The 27,921-nt window shown below is 42.0% G+C and overlaps 1 protein-coding gene across 1 annotated transcript in view; it reads left to right on the top strand.

The window, feature by feature from the left end:
- The first annotated feature begins 7,244 nt into the window (after positions 1 to 7,244).
- The window catches only part of ttc9b (tetratricopeptide repeat domain 9B), a 122,249-nt gene continuing 101,572 nt past the window's right edge, over positions 7,245 to 27,921 (top strand). The window contains exon 1 of the mRNA XM_028796136.2: positions 7,245 to 7,959. Within this exon, the coding sequence (XP_028651969.1) occupies positions 7,506 to 7,959 (454 nt within the window). The 5' untranslated portion in view covers positions 7,245 to 7,505. The remainder of the gene's footprint in view (positions 7,960 to 27,921) is intronic.

A 27,921-nucleotide genomic window follows, 5' to 3' on the forward strand; every position in this document is an offset into this window, starting at 1 on the left:
ACTAAACTCCACTATCATCAGTTCTTTAAGATTCTCATTAAGCAATCCTTGTGAATGATAAAGCAGAGCATACGCCACTTTCAGAGCTCTGTACAGTTTTAGGACAGAACAATGGCAGTGCAGCTCTTGGACAGAAGCTCGTCCACAGTCTATTAGTGCGAGTGTGAATCGTCGTGTACCACTGGCCAGGTGGTAAAGCAGCACACATACAGTGTCCAAGGTGTGTGTGTGTGTGTGTGTGTGAGCAGCACAACGCCAAGTCCTGGCTTTGGTCTTGACACGTTTGGACTACTGCATCTCCCTGCTGGCAGGAGTACCGACATGTGTCACCAGGCCACTGCGGATGATTCAATGTACACCAGCACATCTAGTCAGTGGCGAAGCTCGCTTGATGAAGGCCCCCGTGCAGCGTCCTGAGGTGGGCCTGTCTCCTGTCTAACATAACTTTTAGTAATTTATTCACCACTAAATCTTATTGGTTGGCTGGGCATTGGTGTCCACGACCGCAATGCTCTCAAATCACATGCTGGTGACAAACAAATCGGCTCTCTAAATGGAATTTGTAATAACTTTTTTAATCGCTTTATTACAGCAGCTGTAAGTTAGCAACAATAAAATAAATTGTGGGTGGTGTGGGTAGTAGTAGTAGTAATAGTACAAAAATATATATAAGATGTCCATCCATCCAATATCCAACTCGCTATATCCTAACTACAGGGTCACGGGGGTCTGCTGGAGCCAGTCCCAGCCAACACAGGGGCGCAAGGCAGGAACAAATCCCAGGCAGGGTGCCAGCCCACCACAGGGCACACACGCACACCAAGCACACACTAGGGACAATTTAGGACCGCCAATACACCTAACCTGCATGTCTTTGGACTGTGGGAGGAAACCCACGTAGACACAGGGAGAACATGCAAACTCCACGCAGGGAGGACCCGGGAAGCGAACTATGTAAGATGTGGACCCGCATATTTTTCCAAGACAACTTTCTGAAGGAAGATGATTAAAATGTAAAGTAAGCCAGAAAGCAGAAATGGTTCTGTGCTGACAAATGAAGCAATTTCAGCTTGTGAAAAATTAAAGAGTCAATACTGGCTGATGGGATACCACTACACAATTGAGCTGTTTTACACAAGGTCTGAGAAAATGGACATCATAAAGTCAAGGGTGCCAAGAAATTTGCCTTGTGGGTAGGAAATTCTTGTTTGTCTTCAGTAGTTTCTCCATTTTTAACAGTTTCAGCCGATAGCACCTGATCTGAAACTGCTGTATCGCTGCTTCTAGACTCGGTAGTTGCAACCATTTCACTCACTGCCCTGTCTGCATGACCTGCTTGCAACTGTTGTGACGATTCACCAGCATCAGCATTCTCAGTTACCACCGCTGGCCCTCGCTCAGTTTTGGGAAAGGTCAAAATCTTGGTAAGCTTAGTGTTTTTCAATTCCTGCTGCAGGCGAGCCTTACGTTTAGCAGCACCACTCTTATAATGTTTGCTGGATGCACTGCTACTGGCCGACATGGCATCATATGGTGAGAGCATAAAAAGCGTCAAATCGTTCAAATATTCTGTATTTGCTGACTAACAGGGACTGCAACTTAACAACAGAATTGCTATGATTTACTGTTTATGAGTTCAAATTTCGAAAACTGTTGACATCAAATCAAAGTACAAAAGTAACAATTATTTACGATAATAATGTATTTTTACATTATTTGTGTGACGTTCTTCAAAACTTCTTCTGTTCTGGGAATGCTCACTTCTCTGTAAGGCGGACTAGACCGTGTTGTGCCGAACTCCCGAACTCTACATTTGTGTAAACTGTAGGCCTGCTGAATACGTAATATTATCGTGGATTGGATTGCACTTGCCTGGCGATGGTTCAAACATGTCACTGAAACTGTGAAGTATTAACGCAATGATCTGTGCAAGTGATTTCAGTTATTCAAATTTTTTTTTTTTAATCTATACCACCCCGAGTCGGCCCCCCAAGCTCGTAGGTCCTTGTGCTTTGCACAATCTGCACAATCCATTTCTACGCCACAGCATATAGTATTCAAAGATCCAAGATGGGCACGTGTCACTCATCTTTTCAGATCACTACATTGGCTCCCTGTGGTGGCATGTATTAAGTTCAAATCCTCGATTCTTGGCTACAGTGTTAGTAATGGGGCAGCACCTATGTGCTGTATATGGAGACACACGGGAGGTCCTGAGCTCCTTCTTGACCACTCAGGTCTGCTGATGAATCACGTCTGTTGTGGCATCAAATCTCAGATCTCCCAGATTCTTTTCATGTGTAGCTGTTAGATGGTGAGATGAGTTGCCCACCTCCATGTGAAATTCTGATTCCCTCCATGTGTTTAACTCTTTGAGGGCTAAATATTTTTTTCCAAAAAACGCAGTTTTCTGAAAAGCACACAGAGCAATGATTTCACACTTAAGTCAACATAAAACATTTGTTGCTATGTGCTGTGGGTGCTGTTGGCGCATGTTCGGCATCTCTGGTGGCAGTGGCTGCATTGTGGGCTCCTCAATGGTCATCAGGAATGCACGGTGGCCCAGCTGCCTGGCTGTCTTCGCACAGCAGGTGGGTGGTGGTGATGGTCACAGTGTGACACGATCTGGTTTGTACCTCTTGTCATCATAAGTGGTGGTCCTCCCAGGCTAACACTGCTGTAGGCGCATCAGCTACACAAAAGTGTTTGGTTTGGGGACCAATCAGATGATGCTCATCTCCAGATCACTTGCATCAAACTCAGAGTCTGACAAGTCAGAGTCCGATTCAATGAAATTACATAAAACGGCCATGGAGTATTTTGCTTTGCATGTTTGGTTTGGTCTCTCGCCAGATGTCGGTGCCATTTTAGAGGTTGTTTGCTCTACTCATGCACATGTAGGGAATCGAGGTTAAATCAACAAGGCTATGTAACTTTCCTTCTAGCAAAGAGAGTCAAACTAAAACATAAGGACGGGTTTTGTTGCAGTTTACAGCCGATTACCCTCCTCTACTCCTGAATTTTGACAAAAGTCCTGAAAGAGTTAAAAAGCATCTGAAGACTCTCTTGTTTGGTGAATTTTTGTCAAATTGATATGAGCTTCTATGTTTCTGCAGCCAATGAAGTGTCACTCACTTGTATTGTATAATTTTCTTGATCTGAATCAAAATTAAACGGAGGTGCTTACAGTGGGTCCATCAGCTAAAGCCCAAATTGGTCTTGCACTTCTCAGCTCTTTCTCTGTCTTTTGCAAACCTCAAGTCCGCAATCTTGGTGTTATCTTTGACAGTAACCTCTCTTTTGAGAAACGAGTTAATTCTGTAGTCAAGAGTTGCTTTTTCCAGCTTCGTCTTTTAGGTAAGATCAAGCCTTTTTTTTATCTTCTAGGGATCTTGAGATAGCTACTCATGCGTTTATTTTTTCTTGCCTTGATTACTGCAACTCGCTGTATTCTGGGATTAGCAAATCCCCGATACGCAGGTTACATTTGGTCCAGAATGCTGCCGCTCACTTTCTGGTTGGGGCAAGAAAGTCTGATTCTGTTTCTCCAATATTAGCTTCTTTACACTGGCTGCCTGTCAGTTTTCGAATTGATTTTAAAATCTTGTTGCTAGTTTTCAAATCTTTACATGGGCTCGCTCCGGCCTATTTATCTGAACTGTGTGTTTTACATCAGCCATCTAGAGCAGGGGTAGGCAATGTCGGTCCTGGTGAGCCGCAGTGGCTACAGGTTTTCATTCAACCCAATTGCTTAATTAGAAACCAATCATTGACAATCTCAGACCTTATTTAATTTTATGGCTTGTTAGTCTGTGCAATGTAAGGCTCTTATATCGTAGATTTTTTTCCTTTCCAAGGATATCATCCAAATGATTTGATGCCTAAAACAGATCATTTTCAGTCTGTCACATTTTTCTATTAAGTGTTTTATTAAATCAAACCGTGCATGATGAACACACACAGATGTAATTGGAAAAAAGCTAGCTGGAGAACTGCTGGCTGCTTTGTCTTTTACATCTTATTGCTAATAAGGAGCAATTAAAACACTGAATGCAGCAGTTTAAGATTGAAATAAGCAATTAAGGTTGGAGAACCTTAACAAGCGAGACCACTAAAATGAAGCATTAAAATGTCACTTAAGCAATATGTGCTTCATCAGCAATAACTGAGTTCTCGTTAAGGAACTGGGTTGGAACAAAAACCTGCACATACTGTGGCACTCCAGGACCGACGTTGCCTACCCCTGTGCTAGAACCCAGTTCCTTAATGACAACTCAATTATTGCTGATGAAGCACATATTGCTTAAGTGACATTTTAATGCTTCATTTTAGTGGTCTCGCTTGTTAAGGTTCTCCAACCTTAATTGCTTATTTCAATCTTAAACTGCTGCATTCAGTGTTTTAATTGCTCCTTATTAGCAATAAGATGTAAAAGACAAAGCAGCCAGCAGTTCTCCAGCTAGCTTTTTTCCAATTACATCTGTGTGTGTTCATCATGCACGGTTTGATTTAATAAAACACTTAATAAAAAAATGTGACAGACTGAAAATGATCTGTTTTAGGCTTCAAATCATTTGGATGATATCCTTGGAAAAGAAAAAAATCTACGATATAATAGCCTTACATTGCACAGACTAACAAGCCATAAAATTAAATAAGGTCTGAGATTGGCAATGATTGGTTTCTAATTAAGCAATTGGGTTGAATGAAAACCTGTAGCCACTGCGGCTCACCAGGACCGACATTGCCTACCCCTGATCTAGAGTGCTTAGATCTTCTGGTCAGCTGTCTCTGGTTGTCCCTCGTACCAAGTGTAAAACTAAGGGGGACAGACAGGGATTGTGCAGCTGCTGCTCCTCACCCGTGGAACTCTTTACCTCATCACATAAAGGAGTCATCTACAATTCAAAACGAGATTACAGACTCATTTCTATTCACCTGCATTCCGTGACCTTCAGTAATACTGATGGTTTCCTCATTGTGATTATATAACATCACTTCTATTTATTATTTATTTTATTTTTTATTTTTGTTCATATATTTTTATTTCTATTTATGTTATTTGTTTATTTCTTTCTTGCGGTGGGTTGGCACCCTGTCCAGGATTGGTTCCTGCCTTGTGCCCTGTGTTGGCTGGGATTGGCTCCAGCAGACCCCCGTGACCCTGTGTTCGGATTCAGCGGGTTGGAAAATGGATGGATGGATGGATTCTTTTATTCTATTATTGTAAAGCACTTTGGCCACAGCATTCCTATGTTGTTTTAAATGTGCTATATAAATAAATTGACATTGACATTATTTTATTCTGAGTTCATCACTTCACATGATCAATTTTGTACCCTTGTCCTGTCGCACTTGCTCCCAAACAGTCCCCCAGACTGATGTTTACTTGATTTTGTTGAACTCCTTTGTAAGTTCCTTTGGATTAAAGTGCCCTCTAAGCAAACAAAAAGTCTGAATTAGTGTAAGCAGACCTAATTGGGATGTTCATAAGAAAGGTAATGATTTACATCATGAGGCAGAAGTGCATTATAAGTGGCTTTTATTATGTGGGAGTAGCTCTTTGAGGGGTAGCGCCACCTGTGAAGGATCAAATATCAAAACTTTCATCATATTCAAGATCAGCAACTTGGAAATAGCATTAAACGACCCCCAAAGGCCTGCATTACCAATTTCCACTTTTATGGGGTCGATTCATGCGGCCTACATAACTTCAGGTCCATCGGAACATTTTTTTGCTGAGGACACCCATTGTTTTACTCTTTATCACAACTGTGTGATTTCCTAAATAAAATACGGACCAAAAAAGTGAGGGGTGTTCGGGTCTAGACGGTCTAAAATAGGAGGGAAACCCCGTCGACATCTTGTATAAGTAGACACCAAGACGAGTAGAACTGCATATCATAAGTGGAGGTTTCCTCGAACCGATGAGGCTGGACGCGCGGGGCAAAAGAAAATAAAATTAATCGACTTCAAACCGTTCATAAATAATTCTGATGAACACAATGAATGTAAAAACATTGTTTTATTACCTCCATTTACATGCATGTACTCAGTTAATATACTTTTTCTGCAGATCATTTGTAAAATGACTGATCATCAACGTAAGACGCAAAATAATATGACAAGGTGATAGTTGCGTAGTTTAAGGGTGCCTCCCCCCATCCGCCCCAAAAAACAGATGCACTATTTACACTAAATCTACAATAAAGGTTATTTTTTTAAGACAACTGCTAATATCAAAATGTAATTAATCAACGAATACGATCATTTAACGCCACGTACCCTTTCTCTACTACACAAATTACGGATTACTCTGCTGTTTCATATTTATCTCAACTTTATATATATTTTATTTTCAGTATGTTCCTCTTTTACGCGTTGGATCGCCGCTCCTCATGCAGATCTTCAAATGACCGTAAAGTCCCGCGCGGGTGCCCGTGATCTGGCGGACTGTCCAAACGTTTTTGGGGTGGCGACGGTTTGAGCAAAACTTCAGACACAGCTCCACGACAATATATTCAGATAAATTTGATGAAGCAAATCAAAATTTCAAAGTGCTTTAACCTTACATCAATTTATCCATTTTCTAAACCCCTTTATCCAGATATAGGAACGAAGGGAAAGATGGGTTCTAAACCAAGAAGCATCGGGCGGCAAATAAGACTCCTGTTATTTCAGTATCGTTAATGGAACTTTTGTACTTTTTCATAATTTCAAAGTATTAAACGTATTTTTGAAAGTAATATTTAGGTCATATTATAACTTTTTCCCCATATTTTCAAAGTTTTAAACGTATATTAATATTTAGGTCTTGTTGTTTCTTTATATTATGATGAGTGACTTAGGATACGATATAATTATATAGCAATACGGTTGAGAGTCTGAAAAATGCGTATATTTTTTATGGTTCGTCTGCCCACCCCACCCCCCAAGCCTCAATGTGAAGCTCCGCCCATGTTTAAAAGTAAAGTCACCAATGGAGACACCGCTGCTGGCGCACCTGCTGGTAAGCTCAATGTGTACTTGTGTAGACTGATAAATGTCAGTGCAAAAAAAAAACAAACAAAAAAATAGAGAAGATTTTAAATACGATCCGTACCCCCACCTCTTCGAGCCCCCTTTCCTTTCCCTTTCTCCTACCGTTTGGTTTTGTGAATGTCAGACTGGCGAACGAGGGAGAGAGGTGCAATGGTCCCTACCCAGAATGCCGTGCGCTCAGCGCCTGCTCCGGTCGCTGTCTGTGGTGCTGAAGCTGAGCTTTTTGGTTGCGAGCCTGGAGACGCGATTGGACTGAGGAGCGGCCCCAACCGCCCTGTCTTTATTACGAGAAGGGAGAGCCGTCGAGGGAGAGAGAGAGAGAGAGTGAGGTGGGAGAGTGAGAGTGAGAGAGCGTGAGAGAGAAAAGGGGCTGGACCAGAGACTGGGACTGTTTTTTTCCTGTCATTTTTTTAAAAACAATTTATTTATTATTTATTTTTCTTCCTCTGTGTCTCCAATCCTTTATGCACAGTACATTGTTTCAGATCATTCAGAGAAAACAGGCGTTTGAATTTAAAAGACATGGCCTTTCAGCGTCAATGAAAGACATGGAAGCCAAACATCATTCGATCAAAAGCCTTAAAAGCTACCCGGAGGCCGGCGGTCGGAGTCTGGCTGCGGCGGCAGGCGGCGACGGTGGAGGGTGTTACCGAGTCAATGCGGAGGTGGAAATGGAGTCCAAAATTCAAAAGGCGGTGGAGTTTAAAGTGGAAGGGAACCGCTGCTACAAGGAGAAGAAATTTAGAGAAGCGATCGGGAAGTATCACCGGGCACTGCTCCAGCTTAAGGGGGTCCTGGTCGTGGAGGGCACAACGGGTTCCGAGGTCAATCTGCGCAGCAAAACCAATACAAAGCTCACGGAGGAGCAGAAGCGACTCATCGAGTGCACCGAGATTGACTGTTACGATAGCTTGACGGGTAAGTGACTGAAAGCTGCACACTCTCTCGTCGCTTTTGTCTCCTTGATGCACAATTTATTTATTTATTTATTCATTTGTGTTCCTTTGCCGGGAATGTGACATGGCCTATGTGACATGTTCATTAGTTCGATCAACCCGCTTTGCTTAGTATGGCCGAAACGGAATTCGTACAGTCATGGTAGCGCAATGCGAGGCAATAAATAATGGCAATGGTAAGAGACCGTCCCGCTCTGGTCCGAAGGAACAAAGCCGGCGCTCTCGAGAGGGGACTCGCTTTATACCGAGTGAAATGCTGCCTGTCATACTGCATATGCATATTATATTTAAATCTTATAAGGTGCCTTCCTAGGACAGACCCCTTCGGTCTGCTGGTTAAAATAAAAAAAAAAACTCACACCTGTAAGATGTCCGTGCGTTCAGACTGGAAGAACACCTGTGCGAAGCTCGCAGGTCCGTGCTGTTGGAAACGACGGCTTTTCTACCTTTAGTAAATCTATCTGATATGCGGTTTTATTTTTTAATCCCGACTTCTGTGTTTAGATTTTTCAGGCTGTACCGAATCTCCATGCGGCCGTTTACTATCCGGGAAATCTTTTTTGTTTTCTTAAAGCAAGAAAAACAAAGGAAGGAACTGACAATCTTGTATCCGGCACATTACAAATCACTCTTTGGTGTCCAATGACTCGGCTGGCAAACTTTTACATTCCTTATAAAGTTTCGGGGGTGGGTGAAGGGTTTATTTTCTTCCTAGTGAACGTAACGATTTCTTTAATTAAATAAGTATTGTATTTTTAATTAGTGTTTTGAATGAGCCATTTTGCTGTCAAAAAAACAACTTTTGGGTGAATACTGAAACTAATGATATTCATCGGCGTTTTTATAAAAAAACATGAAAAGTAATTGATATAAAACACTGTGATATAATTGTACAGCACGTGTATGTGTATATGGGTAGTGGGTGGCACAGTGGTCATACCTGATGGCTTCTGGTTCAAGCCCCTCAAGCTAAGCATATTTGGATGGCGGAGCAGCCAGGAATGCTTATGTTGCTGCATAAAGAGGTGTTGGTGAGGCCAGCAGGGGGCGCTTACCCTGTGGTTTGTGTGTGGATCCCAATGCCCCAGTGCAGTGACGAGGACTCTGTGCTAAATAAACGGTGCAATTCTTCAGATGACAACTTAAACCAAACTCCTGATTCTCTGTGCTCATAAAAAAATCCCTGGCCATATTTAGAATTTAGAAAAGAGTAGGGTGTGCCCCGATGTCGTACCACGGCCTTGTCCATTCTGGTCTCCCTAATCATCCCCAACTGTCTCTGTCACCCCTGAATCACACAAAAAGCTATTGTGGGCTCAGCATAGTGGCACAAGAATGGCTGGGTGGATGCTACATGTTGGTGATGGTTAAAGGGGCTCCTCACTGTCTATGTAAAGCACTGCGAGTAGCTAGAAATGTGCTAATTAATTAATTAGGCACCGTACACTCTTAGAAACACTGAAACTTTATTGGTACAATACTGCGTTGTGTGGTTCCTCGTTGAACCCTTGCTTGACAAAGAACATTTTAATTCTGGGAAGGAGTCGTTCATCCACTCCCTAATAAGCAGTCTGACTGACTGAATGAGCAATGGCATAACATACTACACAAACCTGAGGGATACGACTGTCGAGGGGACCACCACTCTGCGTGCTACGTTATCTGGATAAAGACAAAAGATTTTAATTCTGCGAAAGACTCTTTACATATGAAGTGAGATCCTTAGACTTTGAAAAGGGTCCGAATATGAGGTACAAAATGGAAATCTTTAATGTACGGCAGGCTACCTAGCAGGATACATCAGATGAATAAACCCATGAACTCCGCCTGTGTTGTTGTGCTTTAGAAATGAGGAACCTGTTGGCAGGAGTGAACTGGGTCTCCAAACTGGCCCGGGTGTCCTTCAACCAGTGAGGTGATGAGGTCGACCCACTCGGCCCATTATTCATTGTAATTTTCTTAAAATTTGTGATGAGTGCCCGGCTCGCTACTTGCTATGCGCCTATGATATGAACTCTGTCTAAACTTTATCTGTACACTGTTGTTTAGACACAACTTAAAATTTGACGAAATGCTTAGAAATAAAATTTAATGAAAAATAAAAACGTTATTAGAGTGCACGTCAAATGTCAATGTCATGTTCAAGTGCCAGTACCCTAGCAGCTGCTCATTAACAATGGAATAAATGATAACCGAGGTTATAATGAAAACCTCACAAGATTGAAATGTTCCATTAACTTAACGGTAAACTAGAAATGTTCCGTCCTAATATGAAAAATTCCTATCCTGTGCTTTATAACTTTATTTCATCATACTAATAATCACAGCTGAAGACCACTAATTATCGCTCACGCCGACGACCAGAGAACAATAAAATGCATAATACATAATCTAAACTAATTATTATTGACCAAATTTTTCGCTGCGACGTTGTGTACTGACAACTAAAACAACTTGATGACATAATATGGCATATTATATAGGACTTTATAAATCACAGTACCGGACAGATAATGATTAGTAGTTTAGTAGTTTAGAAAATTAATTTTAATGTCAAACAGTAACCAACCTTAACCCAACCATTATCCAACCAGCTATATCGTAACTACAGGGTCACGGGGTGGGGGTCACGGGGGGGTATGGGGGTCTGCTGGAGCCAATCCCAGCCAACACAGGGTGCAAGGCAGAAACAAACCCCGGGCAGGGTGCCAGCCCACCGCAGGGCACATACACACACTCACACCCACTAGGGATAATTTAGGATCACCAATACACCTAACCTGCATGTCTTTGGACTGTGGGAGGAAACCGGAGCGCCCGGAGGAAACCCACGCAGACACGGGGAGAACATGTAAACTCCACGCAGGGAGGACCCGGGAAAACAGTAACCAGTACATAAAATTTATTTCATGAAATGTCTGGCCTATGACCAGACCACAGTCCGGGGCCCACTGAGCAATGCCCAAATGCCCTAATGGCCAGTCCGCCCCTGCCTGTTGGTATTTCACAAATCAGTTACCATCTAGTCATGCTTAATTATTGAACTACAGTAGATAGGGATTTAAATGAATAAAGGTTCTTTCTGGAAACTTCAAGTGGCTAGTTCATTATGGAACTAAGAAAGTTTCCCCTATGAAGAACCCCTCAACTATCTCTATCACCCCTTCACCAACACCGAATTAAGTTTGCAGATGATACCAAGATAGGTGGATTAGCAGATAATTTGGAATCCGTTATATCATTACAGAAGGACTTGGATAGCATACAGGGTTGGACAGATTTGTGGCAGATGAAATTTAATGTCAGTAAATGTAAAGTATTACACATTGGAAGTAAAAATGTTAGGCTTGAATACACAATGGGTGGTTGGAAAATCGAGAGTACACCTTATGAGAAGGATTTAGGAGTCATAGTGGACTCTAAACTATTGACTTCCAGACAGTGTTCAGAAGCCATTAAGAAGGCTAACAGAATGTCAGGTTATATAGCGCCTTGATGTGTGGAGTACAAGTCACAGGAGGTTCTGCTCAAGCTTTATAACACACTGGTGAGGCCTCATCTGGAGTACTGGGTGCAGTTTTGGTCTCCAGGCTACAAAAAGGACATAACAGCACTAGAGAAGGTCCAGAGAAGAGCGATGAGGCTGATTCAGGGCTACAGGAGGTGAGTTAGGAGGAAAGATTAAAAGAGCTGAGCCTTTACAGTTTAAGCAAAAGAAGATTAAGAGGTGACCTGATTGAAGTGTTTAAAATTATGAAGGGAATTAGTCCAGTGGATCAAGACGGTGACTTTAAAATGAGTTCATCAAGAACACGGGGACACAGTTGGAAACTTGTTAAGGGGAAATTTCGCACAAACATTAGGAAGTTTTTCTTTACACAAAGAACGATAGAAACTTGGAATAAGCTACCAAGTAATGTGGTAGACAGTAAGACGTTAGGGTCTTTCAAAACTCGACTTGATGTTTTCTTGGAAGAAATAAGTGGATAGGACTGGCGAGCTTTGTTGGGCTGAATGGCCTGTTCTTGTCTAGAGTGTAATAATAACTATTTCTTTTCTAATAACAGTGAATGTGTGGCGAATGTACTGGCACAAGAATGGATGCTGCATATTGGTGGTGGTTAGAGTGGCTCCCCTCTGTCTACATAAAGCACTTTACGTGGCTAGAAAAGTGCTATAAAAACGTATTGAATGAATACACTCTGGTACACTGGTGGCACTTTACTAGGTTGTGTGGCTCTTCATAGAACCCTTGCTTGACAAAGAACATTTGAATTCTGGGAAGGATTCTTTGCATATGAAGTCGATTCTTTAGACTTTGAAAAGGGTCCGCATATGAGGACGAAACGGTAATCTGTAATGTATGGCGGGCTACACATCAGATGGACAAAGCCTGAACTTAGCGTGTGCTGTTGTATGCAGAGAGAGTGCTTTTGAAATCTGGATCCATTGGTATTTCACAAATTGGTTGCCACCTATTCATAGTTCATTATTGAACGACAGTAGACATGAATCAAAAATGAGTAAAGGTTCTTTCTAGAAGTAATAAAAGCTTCCCCAGTGACATATCAGAAGAACTCATTTGGCACCTTTATTTTTAAGGTGGAGGTCCTGAGTGTCTCTGGTCAGAAAAAGATCCCTGGGCATCTTTTGAACAGTTTAGGATTTTCTCTGATGTCCTGGCTAGATTGCCCATCATTGCATCGTCCATTCTGGTCCAACTAATCACTCCCCTAACTATCTCGCTCTCTCAGCCCGTCTTCACCTAATAGCTAATGTGTGGGGAGCGTACTAACACAAAGACAAAAATGGCTAGCATGGTCTGTCTGTGTCTGTGTGGACCGTTATTTGTATACGTTATATTTTTTCCTTCCCATAGCCACGCATGTTGGGTTTACTGGTTCATCTAAACTGGCCCAGTGGGAGTGAGTGAGGGCACTAACTGCCACCCTGTACAGGACTGGTCCTCAACTTACGCCTCAAGGTGCTGGATTCTGCAACCCAAAACTGGCTTGAAAAGGTGCCCTTTAAAAAAAGATTTAGTCAACACGTATCAGAAGTTATACTGTGTGGGTGCCCAGAAGGAGGGACAGGCATCCTGGCTGGGATAACAAAAAGTTTCATACCCGCCCAGGAGGCCATAAGGGAGGGACCAGGAGAATGGGCTTACCAGGAGCAGGTCATTCCCCCTCATGGCAGGTGGCAGTGTAACTCAGGACTAAACCCGATTAGGACACCTTCAGGGTGGCATGGGAGTTGGAGTCTGGAAACGCAACCTTCTTGGGGTCTTTTGGAACCGCCAGAGGGCACTGCTGGGAGAGGACTACCCAGGTTTCTGCACAACCTAGAAGTGTTCCAGATCACTGGGACAAGAGACTGGAAGCAATTCCAGGGAGTCGGAGTTGGGAGGCAGTGGGCAACGCTCTTCTGGAGGAGGAAGGAGGAATTGTGATTGGTTTATTTTACTGGCATCCGAGTGAAGAAGGTGACTTATCAACTAAGGAATCCTTAATTTGAGCCTGGAATTGTGTTGGGTAGTGCTGTGTCTGTGGTTTGGGGCTCAGGGGTGCCCCCTGGTGTTTACAACTGCTTTAACTATTAAGTCAGCGTTTCTCAACCTTTAAGTATTTGCGACCCGAGTTTTCATGACAGTTTTAATCGCGCACCCCTAACATTTTTTTAAAACCATAATAAAATTTATTCCTATATTTTTTACTGCCGATACACCGCTACAAGTTTAAAATTTCCCTACGAATAGTGAAATTACACCATATATGGCAACATTTGCGCCCCCTTTTTTGTTATTTCAGTTTGAGAACCGCTGCCCTATGGCATCACTCGGAAGAACCACATTGGCATCTCTGTTTTTAAGAGCATTCATCACCTTCTAGCAAAATCATGCATTTTTGTAGTAATAAATGATAGTAGATGCATGGCCTACGTTCATCATCTGCTAGGCAGGGGCAACAGCATCCCTGAGATGCCCCAGATTCTTTAATTGGACCTTCTCTACTTCTGGTTGTGAAACGTTTGATTCATAACCACCCTGGCTTGTCAATCCCCTTAAGATTTTCTATAATATTGTAATGACCCGGGGGTGCCAGATAAGGAGGAATGGAATTAGCCTCTTTACACCAAGTGGCTATAAAGAAGTCTTCTGGCTTCTTCCACCACGCTGCCTTAGGTCTTCAGCAGCAGCATGTGCTCCCAGCGGCTTTGCCTGCCTGGCTATGGTTCACTCTGTTCACCCAGGGTCAGAAGCAACCCGTCTGCCACACTTTCTATAGGGGTCCGTAAGCTGACTTCAAGGCCAGGGTCCACGACGACTTCCTCGCTTCAGGGCCGACGGGCTTTAGCAGTCGAGAGATGTCGTCGAAGTGCCCTTTAAAGTGCTGTGCCTGCACCTCCCCACAAGGCTTTTATAGCCAGCTTCTCCAGGTGTTCTTACCCCCCTGGCTACCTGTGGAACATGTCTGAGGTCTGGTCCAAGAGGCGCTACAATACTTAGCTAATTAATATGTTGTATAAGTGAAGCACTGTAAACATTGATGGAGGCAAAGTTTCATATTTGTTTTGCCAGAAAGCCCCATCTGAACAGGACATCACTGCTGTAAAATGGCTCCGGGTGAGTTAATGTTCATGAATTGCCATCTTATTCAGGGTTGGGCCCAGCATGCTTTCCTCTTGTATCTGCCATTGACGGGGCTCATTCTGAACCTTTGGCTGTTCAAACAAAAATCTGATTGCTATTATTATTATTATAGATCCCCCATCTCTATTTTGTCAAATTCAGGGACTTATCTTGGTAGTTTCAGGTGCATTGAAGCGACAAGCACTGGATGGGGCACCAGTCCATTGCAGAGTGGGCAGATTATTTTTCTATGTGTCATACAGGAACATGTACATTCATTTTCTAGCCTGTTTATCTGGGGCAAGGTTATGGGGCGGGTAAAGCCTATCCCAGCCATCACAGGGCACAAGGCAGGAACATCTCCTACTGTCACACACACACACACCCAACATGCACTCATCTGCCCATTTTCTAAACTGCTTGTACAGCTCAGGTTTACGGGGAGTCTCCATCTATCCCGGCAGGGTTGACCACATGCACTCCTAAAACTAAAAGTGCCAAAATGGTTCTTCAGAGCGAAGCCATTGGGGAACCATTATTAGGTATCATCCACAGGAAGATTCCAGAAAGAACCTTTACTGTATGTAATTAGATCCATTCTAGGGTTCATAATTAACCGCAAACAGTATGATATCAAATTTTTGAAATCCCAAAGGGTTCATGTTTTCTTGATCTGTTTCACATTTTCTTGATCAGTTAGTGTCCTACTAGGTCACCTACTGTATAATAGACATTAAAGATTTCTGATGTGTTTACGTATTAAGACACTTTTCAAAGAATCCTTCCCAGAATGGAAAGGTTCTTGTCAAACAAGGGTTCCACGAGGAACCACACAACCCAATAAAGTGCCAATGATGAACCATGATTTTTAGGAGTGTACTCATCTGGGGGTAATGTATCATGCAAAAATGTGGTCCCCTGGATGGGTGTACCCTCACATTTGTGTGGTAAGTTATGACATTGGTCATCAGTCAACCAGACTGCTGCTTGTTTTGGAATGGATAGAAATCAAGGTCCCCTGTAGAAACATACACTATTATGGGGAGAACCTGCAAACTCCACCCAGTTGGGAAACACACCTACACTAATGGTGAAAGGACACCCATCCGTTAATACTGATTATGTGTAACTGATAACTGAAGTGATCATGAGTTATGCAACAAACATCACGCACCTGGCCATTTCCATTCTAATGGTAGAGTGGGCAATGGATGAACAATGACCATATAAACTCCACACTTTCAGTACAGTATTACAAATAAAGGTACCGGATGCGTTCTTCAGATTGATGCCACAGGTGAACATTTTTGGTTAATAAAAGAGACACCTACATGAAGGTTCCAGAAAAAAAAAAAAAACTATTTTGATCCATAACAAGCTCCATAAGTAAAAGATGACAACAGATTAATAAAATACCAATAGGCCCCTAATTTTAAAGGGTCTCTTACCACATACATTCACACAGGCTCAGTTCAGGTCGGCTTGATCTGCTGCATCATGATGTACATGAGGTACATTTTGGTTTTCTCCATTTTTTCGGAGTCTTTTCAAAGCATGAAGAACCAACTTCATAGACAAATAACCTCTCCCGCAATGCAGTGGTTCTTAGTCAGGCGATGGTTCTACCACACAACCAGGCCCGATCTTAGGTATTATGGGGCCCTAGGCGAAAGGGGGGTCCAGGGGCCCCCCTGGAAGCTCTGTGAAATGCATGAAAATTAGACCAAGGAGTCGATCCGGGGCCCCCCGGACGCCGGGGACCTAGGCGGTCGCCTACTTCGCCTATGCCTAAGGCCGGGCCTGATTGGGACAAATAATGCTGCAGTATATTTAAGTATATATGACAATTGCTCACTCGGACAATTTGTTTTGGGGGCCCCCAAGTAGGCGGGGGCCCTAAGCTATAGCTTGTGTAGCTTATATGTAAATCCTGCACTGCACACAACTAAGTGAGTGAAGTGCCACTGATGAGGTGTTTTTGTGAAGAACGCCGCCGGACGGTGCGCCTCATTTTAATGCGGACACGCCCACACTCCGCCATTCATCAAGGGCCGAACGCCGCCTGACGGTGCGCCTTTTTTAATGCGGACACGCCCACACTCCTCCACTGATGAAGGGCCAAACCCGCCCAATCCAGTTCAGCATCGGGGGCGGGGCTTATTCAGGCGGCTTTAGGGACAAGCTGTTATTATTATTATTATTATGATTATAATTATATGGGGATTGTCTAGGACATTAAATCGTATGAAAAAATAGTCCAGTATAAAAGAAAAAAAACATCAAAACATAACTCTGATTCACACACGGCCGAACAGCCGTTCAGACATTATATATTCACTGATTGTTTTTAAAACTGCCAGCAATTTCACTTGGCGCTCGTGCAACCACCCCGTTTTCCATCTGGCAGAATCCCTGCTCTGCCAATTGCCAATGCACTCGATCAAGAACTGACTCACACTTTTAATTATAATCAGCGGGACGGAGAACGAGCCGAAGTTTAATCACCGATGAAAATTTCGTTTGACAGGCTTAGAGATGCTGAAGACGGCAGGTAATGCCGGCAGAGGTCGGGGACATGTAAGAAGACGGCAGACCTCGTTAGCACGAGCTCGTTGACGCCTTGATCTCGTTGGAAGACACGCAGCAAAGAACAGCCTTGTCGAGGGACCGCAGGGACTCCGCTCTTTAGGAACAACAGCCGATTGCCTGGGAGACGGAGAGCAGACAAAGTACCTAACAGGATTACATCACTACAGGGTCTGTCATCCTGCAAGGAGAAAGAGACAGCGAGAGAGAGAGAGAGAGAGAGAGAGAGAGAGAGAGAGAGAGAGTGAGAGCGAGAGAGAGAGAGAGTGAGAGTGAGAGAGAGAGAGAGAGAGCGAGCTGGGGACATTCTCTGGAGGAAGACACAAAGTAAACAACCACCGGCACGAACTCCCAAATCAAGACGTGGCAATCGGCCGTTTGTTTTCTGAAACTGTTTACTCCGATGCTGCTTCGGGAGGCCTTCCCATAGCGACACACGCACACCGACAGCGGGCAGAATTACGAGGGCCGTTCGTTCTGCGCTCTCTGGAGGAAACCCGCACGGACATGAAAGGAACCTAAACAAAAGTCCACTGTGACGCTCCAACTCCCACCATTCATTTTTCCCTAAGCAAGCAAAAGCCTCAGAATGACAAAGCGAAAACAGGATTTTAGAACCTTTAACAAATTCATTAGAAATAAAACAAGTTAGACAATGTCTCGTGACGTAACACTCGGGATCGTTCGGCCTCTAAGTTAACTGATACGAAAATTGAAGCATTTGACATTCTGTTTTTAATTCATCCCAAAATTAATTATTACTTTTTTATTTATTAAATACTTCTGCAACAATAAGTCATATTCAAAATTCATAGCTACAATATAATGCAGTTCCATCTGTTAGGAGACCCCATTAAATGTGTGCTTTTTAACAGAACTTTACAATTGAGTTAAAAACGGAGCACAAAAGTGGCTTGTGGTGGCTCAATGGCTACGAAACACAGAAGACATGTGACAATGGCATCGACTGATGGGTGTTAGTGGTGGAGGGTCTCTGACTAATTGCTGTGCAATATTCATAAACATAACATTTTTGAAAGTAAACCCAATAGAACCATATCCAATAATTAGCAATTGAAAAATGTCTATTAATACAAAATGACCAATACTAGCATCAAATCAGGATCAATGTTACCCTATGAAAGGAGAAAAGGAACTGAAGCAAGTTCCCCATCCAGTTATTAATATGAGTTAAACGCAGTAATTCGTTAAAATAATATACATAAGTAAGAACTTGGAAAGGAACTGATTTATTAAATAACAGGAATGTGATTGGTAACACGATGGGCAAGACAATCAGGGGCCTGCTGTGATTGTTCATTTATATCTGGGACTGAAAGATCAGGGCCTGGGTGCCAGAGATCAGGGGCTTAAGTCAATGAAGCCCCCCACCTCCAGACACCACTGTCCATTTCTGAACCCGCCCTGTGTTTGTATCAGTTAGGGCAGCTGTGTCTTTCCCGTGTTATTAATTTGTTCAAACACCATGTAGCTGCAGGTTGATAAGGTTGGTTCTTTACAATAATAATTAGTAGATAATATTGTTTAATCAACGCAGTCTTATATATGCTTACAACCAGTGCCAGTGCTAGATTATTTTGCACCCTAGGCCAAGCTTATTAGTGCCCCAACCGTGCTGCTGGTCCCCCCCCCCCCCCCCATTATGATCTGCACCCTTAGCCAATGCCTAATCCGCCTTAATGGTAGCACCCTGCCTACGTATTTGCTTTCCCCTTGAGTGGCAGCCTTTTCAGCAGCTCCGTGTATAATTTAATATTATTTATTGTATCAGTATGCTGCTGCTGAAGAATGTAAATTTCCCATTGGGATTAATAAAGTATCTATCTATCTATCTATCTATCTATCTATCTATCTATCTATCTATCTATCTATCTATCTATCTATCTATCTATCTATCTATCTATAGAGTAATGACTTTTTTTTTGTCCTCTGTTACTTAAATTACCTAAAGCAGCCAGAAGAGGCAGCGCTGTGTGAGCTGATTGTGCCCGTGCTGTGCCTGCCATCATGCCATCACCTCGCATTGGGCATCTGAGTGGCTGTCAGATGAATAAAAGACGAAAATACACAAAATAAACAAAGTAGACAAGTTCAAGTAACCTCCCTCAAAACTGAGACAGTAAACTCATTCCTAGTTGAAGTCACACAGAATGTTTCTCCGTTTTAAGATGGAAGAGTTTGTCAATTTGCCAGTACTTTTCAATGGGAAATTTTAAAACTTTGTGAATCGTGATATGTTCGAGATATTGAACTGAAAATTGAACTGTCTTTACAAATTGCATTGAAGAACAAGTGTGCCACATCTCAACAGAATTGGGGGTGGGAGTTGTTTCAGGCAGGCAGACAGACCGACAGACAGACGAGGGCTTTCAAATTAGGTGCCTTGAGCATTATATGCCAACGCACCGAAAAAACTGAAATCTTAAATTCAGAGCGTTTACATGCACTTTAATAATCTGGTTATTCACAAAAACCTGGTTCCTAACATGCCCTGCTAACCCTAATTCTGGTTAGAGAAATTGGGTTATTGGTCTCTCAGAATGTTGGTTAATGCCACACGTACACTGAGGAGTTTTTAGAAATCACGATCAAGTGACTACTTGCAATGTATGACAGAGTAGTACATGACTGGCTGCTCACAATATTTGTGAAAATGGCCCAGACGGACAGCCTTGTTTATTGACATCAACCTTAATAAAAGTATAAGTGTCTGTATCTATGTGTTTGTCTGGTTGCTATATCTCTATAATCCAAAGATAGCTAATCACAAACATTTTTAGTAATAAAATACATTGTATTAGTCATTCCAGCAGATGGCACATCTGAAACATTAACACTGCTTTGATGAATCACATACCAAATTACATATAACAGAGACATATGCATTGCAGTTGCCATTCCAAAAGGTGGTACATCACAAACATTTATACTGCTTTTATGAATCCTATACCAAATGGCATAACCAGAGACATATACATTGCATTTTCCATTCCAACAGATGGTGCATCACAAACATTAACACTGGTTTTACGAATCCCGTACCAAATGGCATACAACAGAAATATATGCATTACATTTTCCATTCCAACTGATGGTGCATCACAAACATTAACACTACTTTTACGAATCCCATACCAAATGGCATATAACAGAGACATATGCATTGCATTTGTCATTCCAACAGATGGTGCATGAAACATTAACACTGCTTTTACAAATCCCACACCAAATGGCCATTAACACAGATATATATTCGTTGGTTAGCTGAAAACAGGTAGCACAGATTTAACTATTCAAAAAACCAATATGGTCAGAACAATGATGCTTATTGTACTGTATTCTGAAACTACAAAGAAAAGAAAAATGCGTAACTGGACACGCAAATGGTTGGGAAGGACAAGACGGTCTGTCTGTTTTACATATCTACTATTGCGTGTGTTTATTTTGTTTTTCCAGTGAAAATTTTCAAAGATACTGTTGTTGGCCATTTAGTCGTATGTGTCTTTCTATATTATTTTTTAGCTTTTTGAAATCAAACAAGAAAAAAAAAATGAGCACGACAACGACAGCACCCAAAGTGCACAGCACACTTACTGCAGTCGCTGCACAATGAAGTCTGGGAAAGTTGGTGGCGACATAAGAAAATCAGCCAATGAGACGATTCACACTACAAGACAGCAGACTGAAATTTCTGACACAACAGAAATGCTTCTGATCGTATGACAGTCCAATCTGAAGATACAATCGGGCATCGCAGCCCCTCTCATACTGCATGTGAGACCACGGCCAATGAAAAGGAAATCTGAGGAAACTGCAAATCAGGCTTAAAATCATGGCTAAAATCGTACAGTGTATTCCAGACTTAACAGACGTATGTTTCTTTGCGAGTAGCCCAGATCTTTGGCCGTGTAAACCCCTAACTGGGGTACAGTTAAGGATTTTTTGTAATCTGCGCATGTCTGTTGCACTTTGATCACCCGCTTAGCTGGCAGAGGTAGAAAGTGTCCACGAGATGAATGTTCAGGCGATCGCATGATTCCTTTCCCTGGCTGAAGTAATCTGTCTCGGTATTTCAGAAATCGCTAAATATACAGTATGTTGATGATCTGAACGTGCAGTGCTAAACTCAGCAGCACAACCTCGAGAGCAGTAGGGTGACACGTTGAAAGTGATGTGCGTTACGTAGTCCGATTACTTTCTAAAGTGACGAGTAACCTAACGTCATGCGTATTTTACAGAAGGAAAAATCCCTGCGCTACTTTTATCCCAGCAGCGCTGCGTGTTAATCAAGAACGACACGTATGGGTAGGGTGCAATCGCACAGTCAGGCAGAAGAGTGTGCTGCGCGCAACAGAAACAAATTATTAAAGTGTTCACTTAGTTGTAATCCAGCTATTTGCTGTAGATATGTTGAAACAGCGTTATCGGGTGACACAACAGCCAATGTTCATACAGCAAATCATCGATGGCTCGGGGTGAGGGTGTAAAAAGGGGGGATCGCGCATTGTTTACTTCACAGCGCACGGAGGACTTAGCATATTTATGAAACTTCAGAAAATGACCACACTTATTTTCAGATTTGTGGTGGCTGATGATGGCCTTTAGCTCTTTTTTGCACCGTTTTAATGACATCGGTGGATTTGTAGCTTTGACCGGGTTATCCTAGTTATGTGTGTGCACATATTCAGGCCCTTTGCTTTGGCCCTGTGGATCATCATTGAGATGTTTGGAGTACACCAGTGGTAGACAAATGGCTAACTGGCGTTCCAAGCAACTGGTTTTATGGGTCAGATCTTAAACTCGATGAAGTCATATTAGTTCAGTAACTCCAATATGAAAGTCAAACACTGACTTTCGGTAGTAACTGTTACGACTGTTACACGTATCAATAACGACTTGCCACTTGTGAAGTTTACAACGCTTTATTTAGGCAGCAGTCATTATGAGATGTTTCTAAAAATTTCTGCGTAGTCTGCAAAAAACTCTAAGAAACTCTTATTAACCTTGAAAATGCCCTTGAAACTCCCATTACTACTAAAATATTCTGGAAACTTCCTCTTAATACTAGTGTGTTCCTGAAAGTCGTACTTACTACTCGAATATCCTGGAAACTTGCACTTACTACTAGATTGTTCTTGGAACTCCTGCCTAATACTAGAATGTTAAGTAGAAGTTTGCACTTAATGTTTTTGAAATGAATGAACTCCTACTTACTACTAGAATATTCCAAAAACTTCCACTTACTATTAGACTGTTCTGGAATCTCCTTCTTAGAAGTAGAATGTTCCGGAGACTCCTAAATAATAATAGAATGTTAAGTAGGAGTTAACATTTTTGAAACTCCCACTTACTGCTATAATATTCTGGAGACTTTCATTTACCACTGGAATGTTTTTAAACTCCTTCTTAATACTAGAATGTTCTGTAAACTTCCACTTACTATTAGAATATTCTGGAAACTTCAATTTACTACTAGAATGTTCTGGAAACTCGTACTTTCTACAAGAATGTTCTTGAAATTCCTTATTTATGCTAGAATGTTCTGGAAATTTCCACTTACTATTATAATGTTCTGGAAACTCCTCCTTAATACTAGAATATTATATAGAAGTTAAGGTTCTGGAAACTCCTACTTACTATTAGAATATTCTGGAAACTTTCACTTACTGGTGGTACGGTGGCGCAGTGGTAGCGCTGCTGCCTCACAGTAAGGAGACCTGGATTCGCTTCTTGGGTCCTCCCTGTGTGGAGTTTGCATGTCCTCTCCGTGTCTGCGTGGGTTTCCTCCCACAATCCAAAGACATGCAGGTTAGGTGAATTGGCGATCCTAAATTGTCCCTAGTTTGTCCTTGGTGTGTGGTGTGTGTGTGTGTGTGTGCCCTGTGGTGGGCTGGCACCCTGCCTGGGGTTTGTTCCTGCCAGGCACCCTGTGTTGGCTGGGATTGGCTCCAGCAGACCCCCATGACCCTGTGTTAGGAAATAGCAGGGTGGACAATGACGGACTGACTTTCACTTATGACTAGAATGTTCTGGAAACCCTTAGTTACTACAAGAATGTTCTTGAAACTCCTTAATACTAGAATGTTCTGGAAACTTCCACTTACTACTAGAAAGTTCTTGAAACTCCTACTCATTATTAGACCATTCTGCAACCCTCCACTTACAACTAGAATATTCTTGAAACTTTCACTTACTATTAGAATGTTCTGGAAACGCTCCTTAATAATAGAATATTAAATAGGAGTTAAGGTTCTGGAAACTCCAACTTACTACTAGAATATTCTGGAAACTTCAGTTTACTACTAGAATGTTCTTGAAACTCCTTCTTAATGCTAGAATGTTCTGGAAATTTCCACGTACTATTAGAATATTCTGGAAACTCCTCCTTAATACTAGAATATTAAATAGGAGTTAAGGTTTCAGAAACTCCTACTTACTACTAGAATATTCAGGAAACTTTCACTTACTACTAGAATGTTCTGGAAACACTACAAGAATGTTCTTGAAACTTCTTAATACTAGAGAATGTTCTGGAAACTTCCACTTACTACTAGAAAGTTCTTGAAACTCCTACTCACTACTAGAATATTCTGCAACCCTCCACTTAATACTAGAATATTCTGGAAACTTTCACTTACTATTAGAATGTTGTGGAGACTCCTCCTTAATACTAGAATATTAAATGGGAGTTAAGGTTCCGGAAACTCTTACTACTAGAATATTCTGGCAACTTTAAGACATGCAGGTTAGGTGGATTGGTGATTCTAAATTGGCCCTAGTGTGTGCTTGGTGTGTGGGTGTGTTTGTGTGTGCCCTGCAGTGGGCTGGCACCATGCCCGGGATTGGTTCCTGCCTTGTGCCCTGTGTTGGCTGGGATTGGCTCCAGCAGACCCCCGTGACCCTGTGTTCGGATTCAGCGGGTTGGAAAATGGATGGATGGACTTTCACTTACTACTATAATGTTCTGAAAACTGCTATTTATTACTAGAATGTTTTTGAAAATCCTTCTTACTACTAGAATATTCTGGAAACTTCTACTTTCTACTAGAATGTTCTTTTTCATTTTTCTATTGTTTACTAATCACATAGCCACTTTTGTTGTGGACCACCCTAATGTACGTATGTGGTAATGAAAAGAAACTTGAAGAAATGTAACAAGATATGTGAGCCTTAACCAGGAACATCCTGTGCAGTAACTTTTCCTTTTTTTCTCTTCATTTTGTGTGAATTGTTTTTGCTTTCAATTTTACTAAAGTAAAACATTTGAAATGTCTCACTCATTGCCTAAACCTTTCCATGAAGCAAACTGAAGGTGCAGAAGACCCTGGACAGACGCAGCTGCGTTTTGAGTGAGACATGAAAGTTGATGTGTGATTGGAGATCTTTCCGTGTCTTTGCTTGGTATTTCCCACATCACACTCGAGGCTTGTTATTATTATGGAGAAAGTTTTCCTCACCAAGTTGGCCCACATTTCCAGATTGTGGATTTCCAAACCTGAATATTCCAGACAGTCGTTTTGAGCTGACAAGCTGCTGCTCCTCGTATTTTTCATTCAGTTGGCTCATGTGCTGATACGTGTCTCACAAGTGGTGTGAAGTTCTGCGTTGGGTTTAAGTGATTAGTTATGACATTTAAAAAGATTTGAACAACTTGGCAGCATGAGGGAGGGTATCCCATAATATACATGGCATCTGGCTATGTGAAATCAGGTTGCAGAAGCCAAGTTGAGCCCGACGGATTGAATGTCCTCACCTCATTTGTAAACTTTCTTATTTTTTGATTGATACGTTTGACTGCTCAAGCCTTGTAGGATGAGCTTCATTTCGGGACTCTTCACTGGGACAATATTACATCCAATAGCAGAAACAGTTGACCCGTAACGTCTTCACATAAGTGAATATAAAATGTCATCTAAAGATGAGTCAGAGTGCAGTGACATTAAACATTCAGTCATATTTTTGGTGTCAACATTTGCATATTGAAAAATAACCCTTGAAATCCTCGGCACATCACATCCGATTGTAAATCCAAAATAATCCCCGATGTGTTTGCATTTTTTCTGGTGCCAGCAGCATTCCAAACCTGCACCATGGAGTCTGATATTTTTAAATCTCCTGGACTGCACACGTCCGCGTTTTTCATTTGGCCACGCCCCCCTTTCACTATTGGCAGGGCCTGCGGTTTCTAGGCAACAGCTGTGGTGATGTTGTGATGTGAGGTGACATTTTAAATGAGGTGTAACCGCTGTGGAAAAATGGTTACAATGAATCTGATGGGCAGCAGTAGAGAGACGAGCAGAGTGAGGGCTTTTTGAAATTTGGGCCACGCTGTAAACCAAAATAAAGACGAGGAAACCGTTTGTCAAAATCCAAACATAACAAAAACAACAAAATCAAAAGTCAAAGCCGAGGTTGTGACGCTCTGGACCTGCCGTCAATGTCACCTTCCTGTGTCTGGGTCATCGATAATCATGGAGCAAAAAAGTGAGACTTACTTGTCAAAAGAGTAACAGTGTTTATTAAAAATGCAGAGAAATAAAGTATATTTAAAGGTGCATATCCCAACAGTTAATAAATAGTTCAATAAATAAATTGTGCTATAAAATCAAATCAGTGTCTTTGGGTGTTCAAATTTGTATTCCAATAAATATGTTAAAATTCCCAATGGAGAGGTAAATTCCCCCATCTTTGGCAGGATCATGGGAGTTTCCCCTGATGCAGCCCCACCGCATCCCACCGATCTGCCACCTCAGGATCTAGACTGTTGGTACTCGTAGTTCACGGAGCTGCCACTTCCACCCGTCACCACAGCTCCCAGGATGCCATGCCCTTACCCGGATGCCACTGCCTCAAAACTCCTTCCTCCCTCCAGAACCTGTGGCATCTCCTCCTCTTGCCAGCTCCTGTTTTGAGCTGTTCATCTGACAAGAGCACATCCAGCACGCGGCGCTCTCACCCAGCCCTCCGTCCTGCTCTCCACACACTAATGGAGGCTGCCCAACTTGTCCTCATCGTGATTAACTCTCCAAACCCAGCGATTGCTCTCTCTTGGCTTCAGCACAACCAACCTTCTTCTCTTTCCTCCTGCAGTAAACCCTCTTCCTTTAAAGCTGGTGCCTCCTGATTGCTGCGCTGCTGTCGACTGACGATCATCAGTTAACGCTAATGCATATCGACACATGCGCGTCCATCGCCAACATAAATTAATAAAACCATCAAAAATGGACCAACAATTAAATATATCAACACCCCGCCTAACTCACCACAGCGCCCTTATTCTAAATTCTTTCCCTAAAAAAATGGTAATTGACAAAAGGTTTGTTCACTGTTTACATTTTTTTATTCACAACTAGAAAGCTGAGAAATGCATTCCTCCAATCCTTTAAAGCCTTGACAAGGCGACTTCACACATAACGACATTGGTGTTCATGCGATTAGGCATTTCACCAAACTACATGGCTGTGGTTATGCTAACAGAGTCGAAAATGGTGGTGTTGGTCAGAAGAAAATCACCGTCATGCTGTTGACGCCCACATAAGCTGCTGGTAACAAAGATGGGCGTCCACCCTTTGCCTGAAGAATATGCAAAGATTAGGGATTGTCCTGTGCAAGCACAATTCAAACGGACAGGAAATAATCTGAGTTTTAGTTTAGCACTGACTCTGAAAAGAATGAAGTCGGCTGATTCAGATTGACGTTCTTCTGCTTGGATCCTTTGAACTTTCATGAAATGACCCCTGCCTGCCTTCACTCCATCCTTACTGGTTCGCCCTTCTAATCCATGACGTTTCTCCAACACTACAACTTTACTGACTCAAAGAAAAACAAGGTGTTTTTTTATGAAAAGAATTGGGAGATAAGCAAAGTCAAAAACCCTACCTGAGATCAAAACCACCATGCAGCCAAAACAAGATCAAAATTCAAAGGTTAGGGACAAGAGCAAAAGATCTGAGAATCGGGGAATGAAAAATAAAGGTCTTGAAAAATAAGATGAAACTGAAACAAGTGTTTAACCACTCATCGCCTACTAACCCATCAAAGCCATTACCCTTCCAGTCACAATCCCAGCAACCATGATGACGGAAACCACAAAATGGCAGCACCCAATGAAAAATAAAATGGCGTCACAGCAAAATGTTAAGAGACTCTTAAGTTTCTCGTGAATGCATTAAACCCGAAACCTGACTTCACAATCAGAATCCTTGAGTTTAAAAATCCCCATAAAGAGGCATATAATTACAGTATCTTCCGGATATGGTAAAGTTGGATATAATAAAAAACTGGATAAAGTAAAATTGTTTTGTGGCAACAGCATCTGACTACAGAAATGTATGTATTTTTGTATCAGTTATCATAAAATTAGGTACAGTGCATCCGGAAAGTATTCACAGCGCATCACTTTTTCCACATTTTGTTATGTTACAGCCTTATTCCAAAATGGATTAAATTCATTTTTTTCCTCAGAATTCTACACACAACACCCCATAAAGACAACGTGAAAAAAGTTTATTTGAGGTTTTTGCAAATTTATTAAAAATAAAAAAACAGAGAAAGCACATGTCCATAAGTATTCACAGCCTTTGCCATGAAGCTCAAAATTGAGCTCAGGTGCATCCTGTTTCCCCTGATCATCCTTGAGATGTTTCTGCAGCTTCATTGGAGTCCACCTGTGGTAAATTCAGTTAG

This window comes from Erpetoichthys calabaricus, chromosome 1, assembly GCF_900747795.2.
Source record: "Erpetoichthys calabaricus chromosome 1, fErpCal1.3, whole genome shotgun sequence".
Taxonomy (NCBI): domain Eukaryota; kingdom Metazoa; phylum Chordata; class Cladistia; order Polypteriformes; family Polypteridae; genus Erpetoichthys; species Erpetoichthys calabaricus.